Raw genomic sequence first — 17734 nt, forward strand, 5'->3', positions numbered from 1 at the left:
AGCGTGAGGCTTGTTTCTTCAGGAAAGGGAAATGAAATCCCGGTGACCCCGACCCCAACTCGCATTTCATCTTCCCTTCACCGTCTTGAATATAAGCTAGAAGCCATGCGCACACCCCTCCAATCCAGGACCCCAGTGGTTTGGTCCTACATTAGCCATGTACGTGCTAAGAAGGTTGACAAGGAAGCAAGGCTGCGCTTGGTGGCCCACGAGGTTCTCCCGGGGGGAGCCGGGCTTGGGTTCTCCTTGTCCCTTCTCCGCCCCTAGTGCTTCACAGTGCGTTATGCCAGGCTCGGGGGACCCTCGTCAGTTGCGCCTGCGGAGGCGCAGGAGTCGAGGCAGCCTGGCTCGAAGCCGAGTGGGCGAAGGCTGCCAAGGAAAGCGGCGGCTCCTGTTTGCCATGGGGAGGCGCGGCGCAGACTCGACGGTTTGCTCGGCCGCCAATTTGGCAGCCGCGCCAGGCACTCCTCGCCCTCGTTATTATGTAATGGGGCCGGAGGAGCGGGGCCATGGGAAGCCCTCGCTCGTCCCTCAGTTGCAGCCGCGCCAGGCCGAGGCGAGGGAGTCGGCGGGGAGGTGGCGCCATGAGCCAAGACGAGCCGTGCGTCCTGAAAGGGAACCTCAACGAGCTGCCCGACGGCTCCCCGGTGGTGAGGGCCGCCGTGGCCGCGCTGAGGCGCCGAGCCCAGGAGGAGAACGTGCATCCTTCGCCCTGGTCCCTGTCCGACGCCTTTCTGGTCCGCTTCTTGCGAGCTCGGGATTTCGACGCCGAGCTGGCATGGAAGGTAAAAGGGAGCGCGCGGGCGCGGGCACGAGATAGGCGCGTCTAGCCCACCCGGGCTGCGGGGGACGCCGGCTGCTCAAGGCTGAGCGCGCGCGGGGAAACCTACCTAGCTCACTCTGTTTTTCAGTGCACACATATCAGGGACTCAGTCCCACCTTGCCTAAGATTGCAGCACTACCACGCTTTCTTGAGATGCCTAAACTTCAGGTTGTGACTACAGCCCGCATCTCACTACAAGCGAGATGCAGGCAGAGAATCAGTTTGCCCACTGCAAAGCATAAGACATGGGTCGGTTGCACTTCTGTGTAATGTGCAATTGATTTTTGAATTCTGAATTTATTGTTATTCACGTTTTATACTGTATTTTATGTTGTTTTGTTGTTGCATCAATTAAGTGTTTTAAATTGGTTGTTAGCGCCCTGAGCCCGGTTTTCTGAACCGGGAAGGGCGGGATATAAATAAAAATTTATTATTTATTATTATAGCCAGGCTGAACTGTGGCAGGCTATGGAGAGGGCTTTAGCCACACCAGAAACAAGCATCATATTGCTATTTAAAGTAGCTCTTAGAACAGCTCTTGGAAATGGCCATGTATGCACATGCAATAATACTTCAGGATATTTAGGAGCCCCTTGAGTTAAAGCAGCTTTACATGGCAGCTTTGGGCTCCACCCCACCCCACCCCACTCTGGGGCTTCCTACCTTGCAAGCTTAAGGATGGACACTACAGTTATTTAACAGCATCGACTTCCTATTCATAGGCACCTTGTTACAAACACACAGGGCATTTTTGCAACTGAGGCCAACCTTCCATGGCCAGGGAAGAAGGGGTGAGTGAACTCCACATCAGGACTAAGGGGGAGGGAGAGAAAGACTAACATTGAGATCTGCTGCCCCTGTGAGCCCTGTGGCCTGAGTTGGTCGCCTCACCTGCCCTCATGGATGGACTTGCTCTGGAAACACACCACGCCTGCTAAATATTAGAATGAAATAAATTGATGGTATATTTTTGCTTTGCACAGTTTCTGATTAATGTTATTATTCTTGAGGGGCAGTAAAATACTTGTTTTAAAAAGACAAGTCCTTAAAAAAAAGTCATCGTGAAAAAATAGTTCCCAAAGTTTCTTTACATCACAAAAAACAAAATATATCACATTAGATGCACAGCATCACATAAAGAATACCATGTTGTGTGCAGCAAATAGTCCAAAGTTTGTCCTATAAAGCCCAGTGAGAGGCAAGTCCACCAACAATCTTTTGGATTGTTCATTTGTCCTGAAGCTCACACATCTATGTTTGCATATAAAACTCCAGAGACATGGTCTTGTAAAACATAGTTCCTCATTCATAGATTACTGCATCTGTCTTTGGACCCTAATTACAGTATTGGCTAGTACCTTTCAACTTTATGTATTTTTCCAGTTAATGTAATTCCTCCCCCCAGGTGCACTTGTTTTTAAGGAACTTTTTATTTCAGGATACTGTTTAGAATTGTCTATTTTTCTTACCCTTTTTGTACCTTTTGGTGTTTGTAAAAACATCTGTGATAATGCCTGTGCTTCTCAGTATGGCAAGAAGCAGTAAAAAAACAACCCACAAGTTATCTGAAGCAAGCAGTAGGTAGGATACTAATATGCTAGCTGTTCCTCTGGTGTGTGGCAGACATCTAAGAAGACCAGTAGCATCTGGGTAGGCACTTTAATTCAGGGATTTTATATGGGGACAAAGGGCCAGTGCTTTTTTTCTTAAAAAATATTTAGGAGTAGTACTCTCGATTTGACTCAAGAAAATCACCATTTTATAGTTCAAATCAGGGGAAATAAATACAGTAAATGGACAAAAGTACAAAGATTCACAACACGTTTAGGGGTATGTGTACCCATGTGTCTCCCCCAGAAAAAAGCACTGCAAAGGGCTAATCCACATGCACACTGTTCCTGATCAAAGATGTAGTTATAGTTACCACTTTTAAAAGATAATTAGAAGAAGAAGAGGAGGAGTTTGGATTTGATATCCCACTTTATCGCTACCTGAAGGAGTCTCAAAGCAGCTAACATTCTCCTTTCCCTTTCTCCTCCACAACAAACACTCTGTGAGGTGAGTGGGGCTGAGAGACTCCAGAGAAGTGTGACTAGCCCAAGGTCACCCAGCAGCTGCATGTGGAGGAACGGAGATGCGAACCCGGTTCACCGGATTACGAGTCTACCGCTCTTAAGCACTACACCACACTGGCTCTCATTAGATAAATTAGATAAATGCATGGAGGATAATGGCAGCCATTATGGCTAGAAGCTGTTGAGATGTTCTGCCTCTGCTGTTGGAGGCAGTATGCCTCTAAGTACCAGTTGCTGGGAATCCCAAGTAGAGAGAACAGCGGCATAGCTAGCTGCTTGGGTGTCTGGTACAGGCGCACGTCCTGCAGCCAGGGGCAGGGTGAACTGCCCATGGGTTGGGGCGAGCTTCTCCAACGCCTTGAGCCTCTCCGCTGCCTCTCCCTCAGCTGTAGGGCAGCTGAGGGAGAGGCAGTAGGCAGACGCAAGTCCCACGCTGCCGTTTTAGGCAGAGTGGAACCTGCAGGCACCTAAGCCACCACGTCACTCCTAAAAAGTTTTGTGAGCCCAATTAAAAAAAAACCCCAGTTTGTCACCCCTGCCACAGTAATGGCACCCAGGGCGAGCCGCACCCCCCCTCGCACCCCCTTCCCTCGCCACTGGGAGAGAACACTGTGTTCTCCCATCCTACTTATGGGTTTCCCACGGGTATATAGCCAGCCACTGTGAGAACAGGATGTTAAACTGGTGGGTACTTGGCCAAATCTTGTTTTCAGATTTCTCTCTCACACACCCACACAACCCTGTGGCTGCTTTCTGAAAGGGGTGGGAAAGTATGTGCAGTGTTACAATCACAGAACTCCATGTAACATGTCTTGTAAACAAATATGGAGCTGCTGTCAGTCTTCGTCCCTCTTTGTTTGCCGTTATAACACAGTGTGTGATGCAATATCATTGCTCTTGCACATTGCCCTACCAACAGCCACATATCATTAGATGTTGGTGATGGGGCAGCCCAATGTCACATCATATTGCAAAGAAAAGAGAGGGAAGTGGCTGCTGGTTCCCTCACTGCAAGAAGCGAAGTTACAGGGAACCAGGCAGAGGGCCTTCTCGGTAGTGGTGCCCTCCCTGTGGAACACCCTCTCTTCAGATGTCAAGGGAATAAACAACTATCTGACTTTTAGAAGACATCTGAAGGCAGCCCTGTTTAGGGAAGTTTTTAACGTTTGGTGTTAAACAACAACTGAGAAGTGAAAGAGACAACACCATATATGGACAGAAGGAATCTCCAGGGACATAACAGTTTTCACACACAGGACAGAATAAAGATAATAGTCTGAGTTTGCCACTTGAAGCTTTATAAACTTATATATTGTAACATCATGAATAGAAATCATTGATTATGTAGCTGTTAACTAAGGGATTATTATTATAACTGAAAAGTAACTGACATTCATTAAGATTATGGAATGCAGTGATTTAAGATCGGAAATGCACCCAAACCACCATGCAGGGAGCCACTTTAACTAAAATGTATTAATTGGAAGTTGACTGCCATTTTGATAATTGTATAATTTGGGAATTAATTGTTGTTGTTATAATTTGGCTATTATTGGGAATATATTGGAAAACTAATTACACACAGACGTTGCATGCTGGTTTGTGCAGTTGTAGGTTCTTGGTTGGTGCAGAGAATAGTAACATAGGATGGTCTTCTATTGAGTCAGACCATTATCTATTACAGTGCCTAGCTCAGTATTGTTTTCCCTGATTAGCAGCAGTTTTTCAGGTTTCAGATTGGGATCTATGCCAGACCTACCTGGATATGCTGAGGATTGGACCTTGGACCTTGGGGTGTGCAGCACTGATACTCTACCACAGTTAAAAGAAAGACAAATTTTCAGGCATTATTTAGGAGATTAAGCACCTCCCTTTGTCACGAATAAAACATGGACTCATGTTAATGCCATGTATGCTAACGGAGAACTGAAGAAGGAATAAATACCGTATGTTTGTATATCTTTTAAAATTTTGTAAGTCATGCTGCCAGTGGGTAAGGCACAGAGGAAAGCAAAAAGAAAGGAAACAGTGATCTTCAGACCATGAAGTGGCTAGGTGAGCATATCCTCAGAAGAAGGATATAGGATCTGAATGGCTCAGCTGAAAACCCATTCAGTATTGTCTTTTAAGCTTCTGATGATAATGTAAATGCTTATACCTGCATTTCCAATAATATAAAAGCACAAAGTTTATTTGATGTCTGTTTGCAGTGCCATTCATACATCAATAATACAAGGCTACCTGATTCTCTTTCATCCTAGGAAAAATGTACAGGAAATTAGGGCACAGGAAGGAAGAGGGCTCTTGCTGATTCACAGATGCCCGTGTGTTGATTTATTTTATTTCATAATTTTTATATACGGCTTGATTGCAGAAAACCTCAAAGCACACATGCAAACATTTCTCCCACATTTTAGCATGCATATAAAACCTTCATTTAATAGGTATGGAACCCCACCTTTACACTTCCTTTCACACGCGCACACACACACAAATGCATTTCTACTCACATGTATGCATGCATATACTCACAAGAGGAGTACAGAAGGGAAATGAATACTCCCATAGCTTTTCCTCTATGTTCTCCTGCCCCTCAAACCCATGTGACCTCTCTCTCATCCCACCACCTCTCATTTATTCTTCTTCATCATCCAGCCCCATACTGGTGCTTGCAGGAAGAAACTTGCTGTCAACTTATCTCCCATAAGTCTTTGATGGAAGTGGTCCAGGATGAGGGTGTTTGTTGATGCATTGTGGGCTAGAGAAGCAGCTGGAAGGCCATCTACTGGCCTCCTTTACTTCCAGTGGCCTATCAGAAAGAACATCTCCTGTGCATTAGTCTCAGATCCTTGGCAACTTAAGGATCTCTGGTAACCTAAAACCTTGCAAGCAAGCACAATTATTGAGTTATATGAAGCTGGTCTGTTAGGGAGCATAGAACTGTTGGCATCTTCCCAACAGTGTTGTTGTTGTTGTTTTTAAAGCCTTGGGAGTCTCCAGCATCCACAATTATCTACTCATTTGGGGTGTGTGCTTTGGTTATATGATAGAGGAGGAAAAACCACACGGTTGCACCACTTGAATTATATCAAGGTAATTATACTCACTCCTGAGTCAGTTAATGTTAGTTGCTTGCCTTGCACTCCTTTTGTGCAGTTATTGATTCACAGTCAGAATAGAGCAAGTGCTACAACTAATACTTTGCTACAAATGGCAACATTTATTCATACTGTTATGGGGAGCCTAGCAAAGTGATACATTTGGTCTCCAGCCTAACTCCTCACTGGATCAATAATGCACGCAAGTGTGCCAGCATTCTTTACTGCTGTGGCTGTGACAGAAAATCTATTATCACTATTGTATCTAGGAGCTTTCCTCTGAGTAGTTGAGAAATTCATAGTACCCATGCTTTGCACAGATAGATAGATAGATAGATAGATAGATAGATAGATAGATATTAACAACATTAGAAAACAACTTCAAGTGAGTGAAATTACTCAGAGACAACCCTCAGTGTCAAAGGTGGAAAAGAAGAAATACTGCCTTCAAGAAAGGATTTCCTTCAGAACTGTGGCTAGTAAGGAATCTTGAAATACCAATTGGCCCTATAGATAGATGACAGTAACCATTGTAAATAGGGTACTGTAATTGTAAATAGGCCAAATTTATTTTTAATGTAGCAGTTTTGTACAAAAGCAGTTTTGCGCAAAACATCTGTATAAATGAATGAATAAGCGCTCCAGGAATATGCCTGGTGAAATAGACGTAAGAACTTCTGTGCTCTCTTAATCTCCCAGGGCAATCTATTTCTAGATTTCTGCTCCGAGTATATACTTCCAGGTAGGGTCTGGGCTTCTCACAACAGCTGCTTGTGTGGGTTTGGCTGACTTAAGCCTTGGTACAACTCTGCTGCCAATACCAGTTGTCAGCCTTTTCTTCTTTTGGCTCTGTCTCCTGTTAGACCACATCCACCCACCAACTCCATCCCCTGTTGTGCACATTTCCTACCTTTTGACCCTTCCTTTTATGCCTTCCTCTTGCCATTAATAGTCCACAAGGGTTCCTCCTGATCTGACTGATCAGTCTCCTTCCCACACTGCTTCATTCAAGGTACTTCACATCAGTGGAAGCACTTGGGAAGATATGGCTTAGGTCAGTGATGGCCAAACTTGGCCCTCCAGCTGTTTTGGGACTACAATTTCCATCATCCCTGACCACTGGTCCTGTTAGCTAGGGATGATGGGAGTTGTAGTCCCAAAACAGCTGGAGGGCCAAGTTTGGCCATCACTGGCTTAGGTCATGGTACCCCTGCAATGTATACACAATCTTAGTTCAGTGTGATACAGTATTCCTGATTTAGGAGCTCGGCACAATCCAGAGATAAGGAATCATGGTGTTTGTTTAATACAGTCCCAAACTGATAACGCTTGTGTATTAAACTTAACAAATCTGTTTCCTTTGCCATAAGTGTTATTCAAAATAAGGAGGATTATGTCACAACATAAAGTGTTATTGGAAAAACAAGCATCCTGTTGAAAATGGGGGAAAGGCTAAGAATTAAGCATTGGGAAATATCCATTCAAAGTTCATAAGAATTTCTCCAACATTTGGGAACAAACTGTGAGGCTAGACTTTTTCCAACCCAAATATCTCCGGTTGAAAGCCTAAGGATGATTAATGTGGATAAATCATTTCTCATATGAGAAGCACATAAACCTTTAAAGCTATACATTAATTTTTCTTTTGAGCCCTGGGTACTTGTCATTCCTGCTTTAATTGGTAAATGAAAATGCCTTAGAATAACTGTGTTGATGGCTAGGATCATGAGATCACTCTACAGATGACCTGAGTAAACTGAATCAGATTTGTTAGTGGGTGCATTGGTACAAATGTGAAAATCCATAAGCAAAGTCCTCTGTCCCAATATAAGAAGTATGCATGTTCAGGAAACATGCAGATACTGATCAGAACAATGAAAGACAAAACTCGAATGAAATTATAGGTTGTACGTACACTGATATGAATGCAAGATAAGATCATCTGCCCAAATGTATTCATTAGGTGAGAGTGCAGAAAGAAGATGCTGGATTTCTCTATTAAAAGAGAAGCTTGGCTCATTTCTTCATTCTTTCCAGGCACTTCTTCACAGTTATACATTTAGCTTCTTTGTTTAGCACGTTTAGCTACTTAACATAGTTCTGAAGGTATCAAAAACTGCTCCATATTCCAGAATGATTGCCCAAAGGGACTTACTTCATGTTGATCATGGGGCAAGTGCATTCAGATATCAACAAATTACTCCTTGGAAGCTTTGTTCTTAATGAAAGTGAGACAATTTATACAGATTTGATAATGGGACCAAAAAATGAAGGAGAAAACTTGTATTATTATTTTGCATTTATGAGAAAGAAAAAGAAATGAATTGTTGACAGAAGAATAGTAATTGAAAGGTAGCTTCATCTACCTGGATAAGTCTTAGAATAAACTATGGATATTTCCCTGTTTACGTACCGAGTGTAACCTATTAAGTAGCAAATATCGTTCCAAGTAAAATTCCTGTTAGACAAGACTTATGTAAAAATCATGTTCTGGTTAGATAATAGTTATGTAGTGCTCCTGAATTCTACCTTGTTCTGAATACAGTACCAATGGGGAAAGGATCTGTTTTCTTTTCCTCCAGAAAGAAAGACCAACATTGTCTCTGAACCAGGCTAGCAACCAGAAAAATCTCTATAGTGCTCAACAGTCTTGCTGTAAAAAGGTGTTGCTATCTGCATTGTTTATTGGTGGTGTGTGGAAAAATCTAGGGTTGAATCCAATGAAGTCATCCCATCAGCATGAATACTTTCACCTGCACAACAGGACTTTTCCTCCCTTGTCTTCTACACCTCCCAGTCTGTTTCTGAGGGTCCCCCCAACCTTCCAGAGGAGATTTAGGGGAAGGGAAGTCTCGTTGTGCAGGCAGAAGTCTTTGCACTCATGGGATGTCTTCTTTGGATACAACCCACATGCTTGGTTTCAGTGATTTCTTTACATGCTTACTCAGATGCAAATAGGATCCAGTGGAGTTTACTCCAAGGTAAGCCAGCACAGGATTCAGCCTAAGTGACTGTGTTAATAATTGTGGGACCCACACCTATGCTGCTTTGTTTGAAATTGTTTTGCTTCTTAACATTGTATACTTGTAAGCAAGTTTTACTTGTTTTCAATTGTATGATTATATACCTTTATGGTGAAGGCTGGGTTGGAAACCTTATACTGGTCCTGTTTTGGAAGCTTATACTTTCTGTCACAATCGTGCACTGTTCTTCCTCCCATCAAGTTCAAGGCAATGAACACGAGGGCCTGCTTCCCCACCCCCCTCACAGCAATCATGTGAGGCAGGTTAGCTTGAGATGCTGTATATTGAATGGTACAGGATTAACCTGTGAGCCTCATCTCTGAGTAGGGATTAAAATCCAGACTCCTTGCTACCTAATTGCACCACAGGGATTAAACCTGCAACCTTGGCATTATCAGCATCACACTCTTATTGACTAAGCTATCTATGGTTAAGTCTAGTGTTACAGGAGATTAATTTCAACAAAAGGAAACCAGCCTAAATGTTAAAATATATTTGCACACAGTTTGTGAACTTAACTGAGATAAAAGTATGCATATACTGCAAGAAGGGCAGTAATATTTTACAACATAAGAATCATGTAACAGAATACTCTACAACTGACTGCTTTGCGGTACTATCTCCCCCTCTTTCTGCTATTTCTTTCCCAGCTATTGAAAAACTATCACAAGTGGAGAGCTGAATTCCCAGAAATAGTTGGAGATGTACGACCTTTCTCTCTCCTTGGTCTGATGAAATCTGGTTACCTTGGAGTTCTGAAGGAGAGGGACCCCGCTGGTAGCAAAGTTCTCATTTACAGAATTGGCAAGTAGCTTTTCTTTTTGCAACACTGGCAAGTAGCATGCTCTGCCTCTGACTTCTTGTAATGTAAGGCTGTCGTCTCGCAGCCCCCACTGGTGGATTTGTAGTACTTCATCAGAATCCTGGATTTGCATGAAGTTAGGGTGGAGGAGGCAGAAGAGAAGGCAGGTTTCACAACAGCAATGGCCATGGCAGGAAGCTAGGAAGGACTCCGAGAATGGAAAGTGGTGGGAGGGGTCTGAATAGATTGGAAAGGGAGGGTTGTTGTGATCGTGGTTGTTTGCAAAAGTAGCACAGGTGGGTACAACACAGAAATTGTACACAGAAAATAACACCAAAAAGCAAATACAAAAAGTGCTGCTCCCAGCTCCCTTCTTGCAGCATTGAAACCTTCTTTTAAACTGTCACTTTTTCTCTCAGTGTCTCCCACTTCCACTTTCTTTATTCAAACCTCTGCCACTTGTTTAAAACCTGCATTTTCCTCTCAATATCTCTCTCTTTTCTCTTTCCCCTTTTCTTTTCCTCAGCTGCCTTGTGTGAGAGACATAGAGGATGTGGAGCCCTCAAATATTTCACAGTACTTTCACACAGTGTATTTAGTTCCTAGTGCTATGTGTTGACTTCAACATGACATTCCAGATTCAATGTAGAAATTTAGAACAAATATTTTATTATCAAACACTCATACGGTGACAACATCCATCAACTCAGTCGAACCTTCTCTAACTGAACGAGCTGACAGACTTGCTCTTAAGATTCTGTTCATCTTTAAGGTACAGTAACATATAGCATCAGGGTATGTGAGTGCAAAGGGGGCTGTGGAATCTGAGGCAGGAGGAAGCCCAGAAATGGAGGGGGATCTGTGTGCAAGGGAGAATTGTAGGAAGGAGGAGGTAGGAATAAAGGAGATGAAGGTAAAAATAATGGGTTGTATGGACAAAGTGGGCTTTGAATTAGGACACTGGAGGAGACATGGAAGTGGGGATGGTCTGTGTGCAAGCAGGAATTGAGAGAAGGGAAAAGGGGCTGAAGGTTAAAATCAGCTTAGCATTTTTGTAGCCCATGAAGGGTTAGGCATTTATTTAAGTGACATCATTTCAAAGCAGGTGAGAAATCAGCAAACGGGTGTATTTTGCCCATTATTCTTGCAGCCTAGTCCACTGTCCAGTTTAAGCCAAAGTACCACGTTTAAGCCATTTTAGTTCCATTGGCCTTTTTGGGGGGAAAGTGCTTACTTTATTCATCTCCCTCTCTCCTCTCTTTTGTCATTAGGAAAATGGGACCCAAAGACATTCACAGCATTTGATTTGTTTCGTTTAAGTCTTATCACATCTGAGCTCATTGTGAGAGAGCTAGAAACACAGCGGAATGGAGTCAAGGGTATCTTTGATCTTCAAGGATGGAGATTCGCTCATGCATTTCAGATCACGCCTACGGTTGCCAAGATAATAGCTGCCGCAATCACAGTGAGCTTTGGTTCTAAATTTTAGTTATGCTGTAAGCAGATAGTGGCTTTCACGTACCAATGTTTTTGGAGAACAAGAGCATTAGATAGCTCCTGTGTTTTTAATACAGTCTAATTCTGCTGTTCTAGATGGCTTGAGGTATTCTAACAACACCACTACCGATATTTAGTATTATTAGCACTTGGTCAAGTGGGCAGAGTGTGTCACGTCCTTCTTAGGGAACCAATATAACTCCTGACTGGGAGCTGTGGGGCTGAGCAGAGATGTGGATCCACTGCTGCCTCTTAAGTCCTGCTGCTCAGGGTGGAAAGTGTTGGTGGTGGTTCAGGTGTAATGAGGAAACTATTATTAATTAACCCAGGAATGCTAAGAAGGGAGGAGGGAAGGGCAGCGTGAGAATGGAGTGCTTAAGCACAAGGCACAGGCATATCTCAGCTTAATAAGGCAAGATATATCCGTCTGAACTGGGCCAATTTATCCTGAATTTTCTCAACCCCACATTTATTTTCTTTCTTATGAGATAGGCACATTGTGACTGTTTTATAAGTGTAGTCCTAAGTACTTGAAAACCCAGGGGTGGCTATGGTCAGAAAATTTCTGCTTAAAATCAAATGTAGTCTGACATTTTGGCAGGTCTGCTCATGTGAATGTAGGCATTAGAATATGAAGATCCTAGTCTTCTATCATGCTTCTCTCTGCTCTCTTCGCAGGATGCCTTTCCACTAAAAGTTCGTGGAATCCACTTGGTTAATGAGCCTTTGCTCTTTCACCCAGTCTTTGCTCTAATTAAGACATTCCTCTCAGAAAAGATTAAAGCACGGGTGAGTAAATGCTAATTCTTTTCCTATGAAATTCACACATTATCCCAACACATTTTCTTTTTAAATAAAAAGAGACTACACCTCTTTTATTCCAGTAGGGTTCTATAAGTTTTATATTTCATTAATGTGGGTTCATACAATAGTTCAAAATGCCACAAGATGGTGCCATTCAAGCTATTTTCATGCACGTTTCCCATGTAGGCCACACTGTATTCCCCACTGTCTCCAAAGGGTTGCCTACACAAGAACAACAGCCCTTGTAGAGATGCTCCACATTGAACCCTAGAATTGTAGAGTTGGAAGGGACCCTGAGGGTCATCTAGTCCAACACCCTGCAATGCATGAATCTTAACTAAAGTATCTGTGGCAGATGGCCATCCAACCTCTGCTTAAAAACCTCCAAGGAGAGTCCAACACCTCCCGAGGGAGTCTGTTCCACAGTCAAACAGCTCCTACTGTCACAAAATTCTTCCTGATGTTCAGTCAAAATCTCCTTTCTTGTAACTTGAATCCATTGGTTCAGGTCCTAGCTTCTGAAGCAGGAGAAAACAAGCTTGCTCCATCCTCCATGTGACACCCATTTAGATATTTGAAGATGGTTATAATATCTCCTCTCAGTGTCCTCTTTACCAGGCTAAACATAGACTATTTCCTCAATCGTTCCGCATAAGGCTTGATTTCCAGACCCTTGATCATCTTGGTCGCCCTTCTCTGCACATGTTCCAGCTTGTCAATAATCTTCTTAAATTGTGGTGCCCAGAACTGGACACAGGACTCTAGGTGTGCTCTGACCAAGGCAGAATAGAGCGGGGCTATTATTTCCCTTGATCAGTATACTTCTGTTGATGCAGCTTAGAAGACCATTGACTTTTTTTGCTGCTTCATCATACTGTTGACTCATGTTAAGCTGGTGGTCTAAGACCCATAGATCCTTTTCACATGTAGTACTGACAATCCCATCTTATATTTGTGCAGCTGGTTCTTATCTTTATCTTTGTCCCTATTGAAATTCATTTGTTAGTTTGGGCACAGTTCTCCAATCTGGTCAGGATATTTTGAATTTCAATTTTGTCTTCAGTAGCATTGGCTACACCTCCCTGTTTGGTGTCATCTGCAAATTTGATGAGCATCACCCCATTACCTTCATCAAATTCACTTATAAGGACATTGAACAACAACGGCCCAGGACAGATCCCTGCACCACCCCACTTAGCACTTTCCCCCAGAATGACAAGGAACTGTTAGTGACCATTCTTTAGTTTTTAGCAGCAATCAGCTACAAATCCACCTAACAGTTACCTCATCCAGGCCACATTTTACTAGCTTCTCTGCAATAATATAATGGGAGACTTTGTGAAAACCCTTCCTGAAATCAAGATACACTATGTCCACAGCATTTCCATGATCCACCAAGCTTGTAACTCTATTGAAAAAAGAAATGAGATTAATTTGGCATTACTTGTTTTTGAGAAACTTATGCTGGGTCTTTGTAATCACAGCATCATTTTCAAAGTGCTCACAGACTTGTACTTCATCTGTTCAGATCCTAGGATGGTTTACAAAATAATTCAATAAAAATATATGTATCACAAAGCAAATAATAAAACTTGAAAACATCAAATAAAAATAATATGCAATCATAAGTCATATAGGCAGATCTTTTGTTTCAGCCAGAGCTCAGTTCCAGCACCTGTTAGGTGGGTGCCATTGCCATTCCAAGAGAACAAGGGAGAAGTTCATGGTGAGCTCTGGCACCTCTTTTTCTAGAAAAATAGCATTGCATATAGGTAGAGTGCAGCACTTTCAACACCTTGAATTGGGCCTAGTAGGAAACAGGCAGTCAGTGGTCTCATCATGAACAACTGTACACATCAATTTCCCTATTAACTAAGCCACTTGCCTTAACAGGACTTAAACTGTACAATACTCTGAGAGTGAATTTTGTCTTCTTGAATATTATGTAAAAGTGGAAACAATTCCTCTTATTGCAGATCCACATGCATGGGAGTAACTATGTTCCTACTCTCCAACAACACTTTCCAGCCAGCATTCTCCCAAAAGAATATGGCGGTGAAGCTGTCGCCATTGAAACCCTTTCCCAAGAATGGACTAACTTCGTGATGGATTCTGAAAGTTATCTTCAGAGTATTACTCTGTTTAAGTAGTATGTTCTGGGAGAAGCACAGTTATTTGATTATTAACCAAACTATGAGAGAGAGATGATGGTGACGACGACAATGATAGCTTCAATGTGATTTACAGAAGATTTAAATGGGGGTTGAGGTTGGCTCAGACTACAGAAGTTAGTGAAACAAACAACTACATATGCAGACTTGACTTAGATAAATGTGAAATTGCTTTTAGACCAATGTCAAATGTTTTGATATCTGAATAATCTGCTGCATTCTTTCTTGAGGCAAGGAAGAGAACAAGTAAAATAGAAATTTTACAACAAGGGTGGTGAATGTGTGGGTCCTCTAGATGTTGCTGGACTCTAGCTTCTGTTTGCCCCAGCAAGCCCGGCCACTGGCCAGGGATGATGGGAGTTATAGTCCAGTAATGTCTGAAGGGCACAGGCTCCCCGTCCATTTTACAGGAAGGGAAATATTTCCACTAGAAGGCACTTTGCAGCTTCTTATATGTTAATTGAATTGCCTGCTGGATGTATGATTAAAACAAACATACGAACAGCCTAAGATCAGATCAAAGGCTCATCTACCCCACTGTTCTTCCTAGTGGCCAACTAGATGCCCTTTAGAAGCTGGCATGTGTGGCAAAGTGGAAGTAGCCATTTTCAGTTTCTTGCCTTAGTATCTGGTATTCAGAAATATGGTGCCTCTAAATACAGAAGCTGACTTCAGCTGTTATGACTAATAGCCATAAAATAATCCATCATACACAAAGTTGTCTTATTATCAATCATGAACCTACTTTCAATTATGGTGCCTTTGGGATACTGGAGAGGGATCAAACTTTTTATACAACAATAGAGCTAGTAATTTAGATATATTTGCAGGCTAAGCTTATGTTTACATAAAATCTTTGTTATATTCAGTGAAGTTTTTTCTGAGCCTTCTGTCTACTCCGAAGTAATTGCAACTGGGTTTAGTGGAATTTACTCTCAAGTAAGTGAATAAAGGATTGCAGGTTTTACTTATTCTTTCATTGTACAAGCTGACAAGGGGCTAACAAGTAAATACATAAAATAATATGCACCAACTGCAGCATAGTCCTTAGAATAGTAATTGTGCTTAGGCACACTAATTATTTTCTTAGCCTTACTGTTTGCTTTCAGAAGATTATCATTCCTTGAAATTATTTTATGGGGAGAGGTGGATTATCTGTGAAATACTTAGCTACCGCTGCTGGAGAGGGGTTGGTAGCATAGAGCACTAATGGGAAAAGTCAAATTTTAGCTGTTACGTATTTATTAATTCCCTAGTTGGGTAAGCCCTGATTCCTTATCCTCTTGGACCAGCACCCTGAAAAGATGTGAATACCTGCTAATATGAAACAGTTTTGCTACAACAGTATTTTCTGCAAAGCAAAAAGGAAAGCTCTATCAAGCTGCGGTGCCTTGTCACTTCCCAGCACAAGGCAATGAGCCTATTCTGATGGTTCTGTGGCAGTTAGAATAGCTTTAGGTCCTCAGGATGTATAAACTTTTCTTATTTTATTGGATTTTGTGTGAATTGCCCACAAACTACTGTGACAGATCTACAGCTTTCTCTGTCTACCTAAACTTCTTACCATGTCATGCATCTGACAAAATGGGCTTTGGGCTCTGCAATAACAGGACAATCATATGCATCTCCGCTTAAAAGTCACCCCCCAACGAGTTAAGTGCACTGGATTGCAGTCTAAAAAATTAGTCTTTAATTAAAGTGTCACAATACTCTGTTACATGTGATAAATACTTAAGCATTTGCCAACATTGTTCTATTAACAGTTACTGAGCAAATTATTTATTAATGGGAAAGATATTTAATTTTCAGATGTCTAATTTATATTTTATCCAGTAGTTTTAGAATCCTATAGGGTAGCATGACATCAGCAGAACAGAAAGGAAGAAATCATGTAATTTAGAAATGATAAAGGAACTCTAATTGTACCAAGTGTGCCTTAAAAAAACAACCCAACCAGCAACATGTTAGTAGATACAATTTGTTATATGCTGTATTTTTTTTTTCTAATTTTGTACATATAAAATTAAACATTATAAATGAGCCAAGCTGTCCCATCATTTGTGAGTGTATCTTTTTCTCAGCACCACTTGTTTTTATTGCAATACTAAATATTATTTCAGGACAGTCTATTTCTGTTCATTCTATACTAAGAGTAGTTCATTAAACAGTCAAAATTTGAAGACAAACTATTTATGTTAATAGTGCTGGAGGAAGTGCTTTGGATTCAAAGTACTTCCACCAAGCAGCATGTTTTTGTCTGCATGGGGGATGCTCCATTTAAATGGAGCAGTTTTTCTACTGCATAGGAAGCTAAAGGTAAAGGTAAAGGGACCCCTGACCGTTAGGTCCAGTCGTGGACGACTCTGGGGTTGCGGCTCTCATCTCACTTTACTGGCCGAGGGAGCTGGCGTACATGTGGTCATGTGGCTAGCATGACTAAGCCACTTCTGGTGAATCAGAGCAGTGCACAGAAATGCCGTTTACCTTCCCACTGGAGCGGTACCTATTTATCTACTTGCACTTCGTGCTTTCAAACTGCTAGGTTGGCAGGGGCAGGGACCGAGCAACAGGAGCTCACCCCGTCGCGGGGATTCTGATCAGCAAGCCCTAGGCTCTGTGGTTTAACCCACAGTGCCACCCGCATCCCATGCATAGGAAGCTATTTACACTCAAAATGCTTCCTCCAGAAACATTTCAAAGGAACTCTCTGTAACTGCCTATCAGCTGATCAGCAGTGGCAGCAAGCCCATCACAAGGCAAGCTCCCAGCGCCAGTCAGCTGATGGTTGCTGAATGTGCATCTTCAGAGGAGGTTGCTGTAGCTGCCACTCTAAAACTTTTATGAGTGTCAATAATCTGATGTTATTATCACAGCTGGTGACTGACAGATGGTTAGCCAGTCCATTTATCAAAGTTGGCCTGCAGGGGTTGGGTGAATTAGGGATGTGGCCTACTGGTATTGTCCGATTCCCACCCACCTTCAGCCCATCAGCAGTGCCCAAAGGCAATAGCCCTCTTCTGCTGCTATTCCCCAGCAACTAGTATTCAGAGATATACTGTCTCTGATACTGCAAACAACATATATCCATTATGACTTGTAATCAGCAATAACCTTTTCCTCCATGGATTTGTCGAATTCCCCTTTAAAATCATTTAAGTTCATAGGCGGCAACATGCCTTGTAATGAAGAATACACTGTGTGAAGGATGACTTCCTTCCTGATTCGGTTTCACCGGATGACCCTGGTTTCTAGCATTATGAACCCCTGCTAGTTTTGGTTGCCATTTTCTGAACTTTCTGACTCTACAGTGTATTTTTTTGAGATGCAACAACTGGAATTCTGCACAGTACTCCCAAGTGTGTTCACCCCATGGATTTGTATAAAGGTAATATAATATTGCCAGCCTTATTTTAAATTTCTTACCTAATGACGCCTAACATG

At 42.3% G+C, this 17734-nt stretch overlaps 1 protein-coding gene across 1 annotated transcript; it reads left to right on the forward strand.

Annotated features, from left to right (window-relative positions):
• Positions 1 to 146: 146 nt before the first annotated feature.
• TTPA (alpha tocopherol transfer protein) lies at positions 147 to 16338 on the forward strand. Its single transcript, XM_081874704.1, has 5 exons — positions 147 to 785; positions 9670 to 9823; positions 11093 to 11286; positions 11997 to 12107; positions 14099 to 16338. Exons 1-5 carry the CDS (start codon positions 510 to 512, stop codon positions 14270 to 14272), a joined length of 909 nt encoding a protein of 302 aa, XP_081730830.1. The 5' UTR covers positions 147 to 509; the 3' UTR covers positions 14273 to 16338.
• Positions 16339 to 17734: the final 1396 nt, after the last annotated feature.

The sequence above is a fragment of the Podarcis erhardii genome (genome assembly GCF_964252035.2).
Source record: "Podarcis erhardii genome assembly, chromosome: 8".
NCBI classification, from domain to species: Eukaryota; Metazoa; Chordata; class Lepidosauria; order Squamata; family Lacertidae; genus Podarcis; species Podarcis erhardii.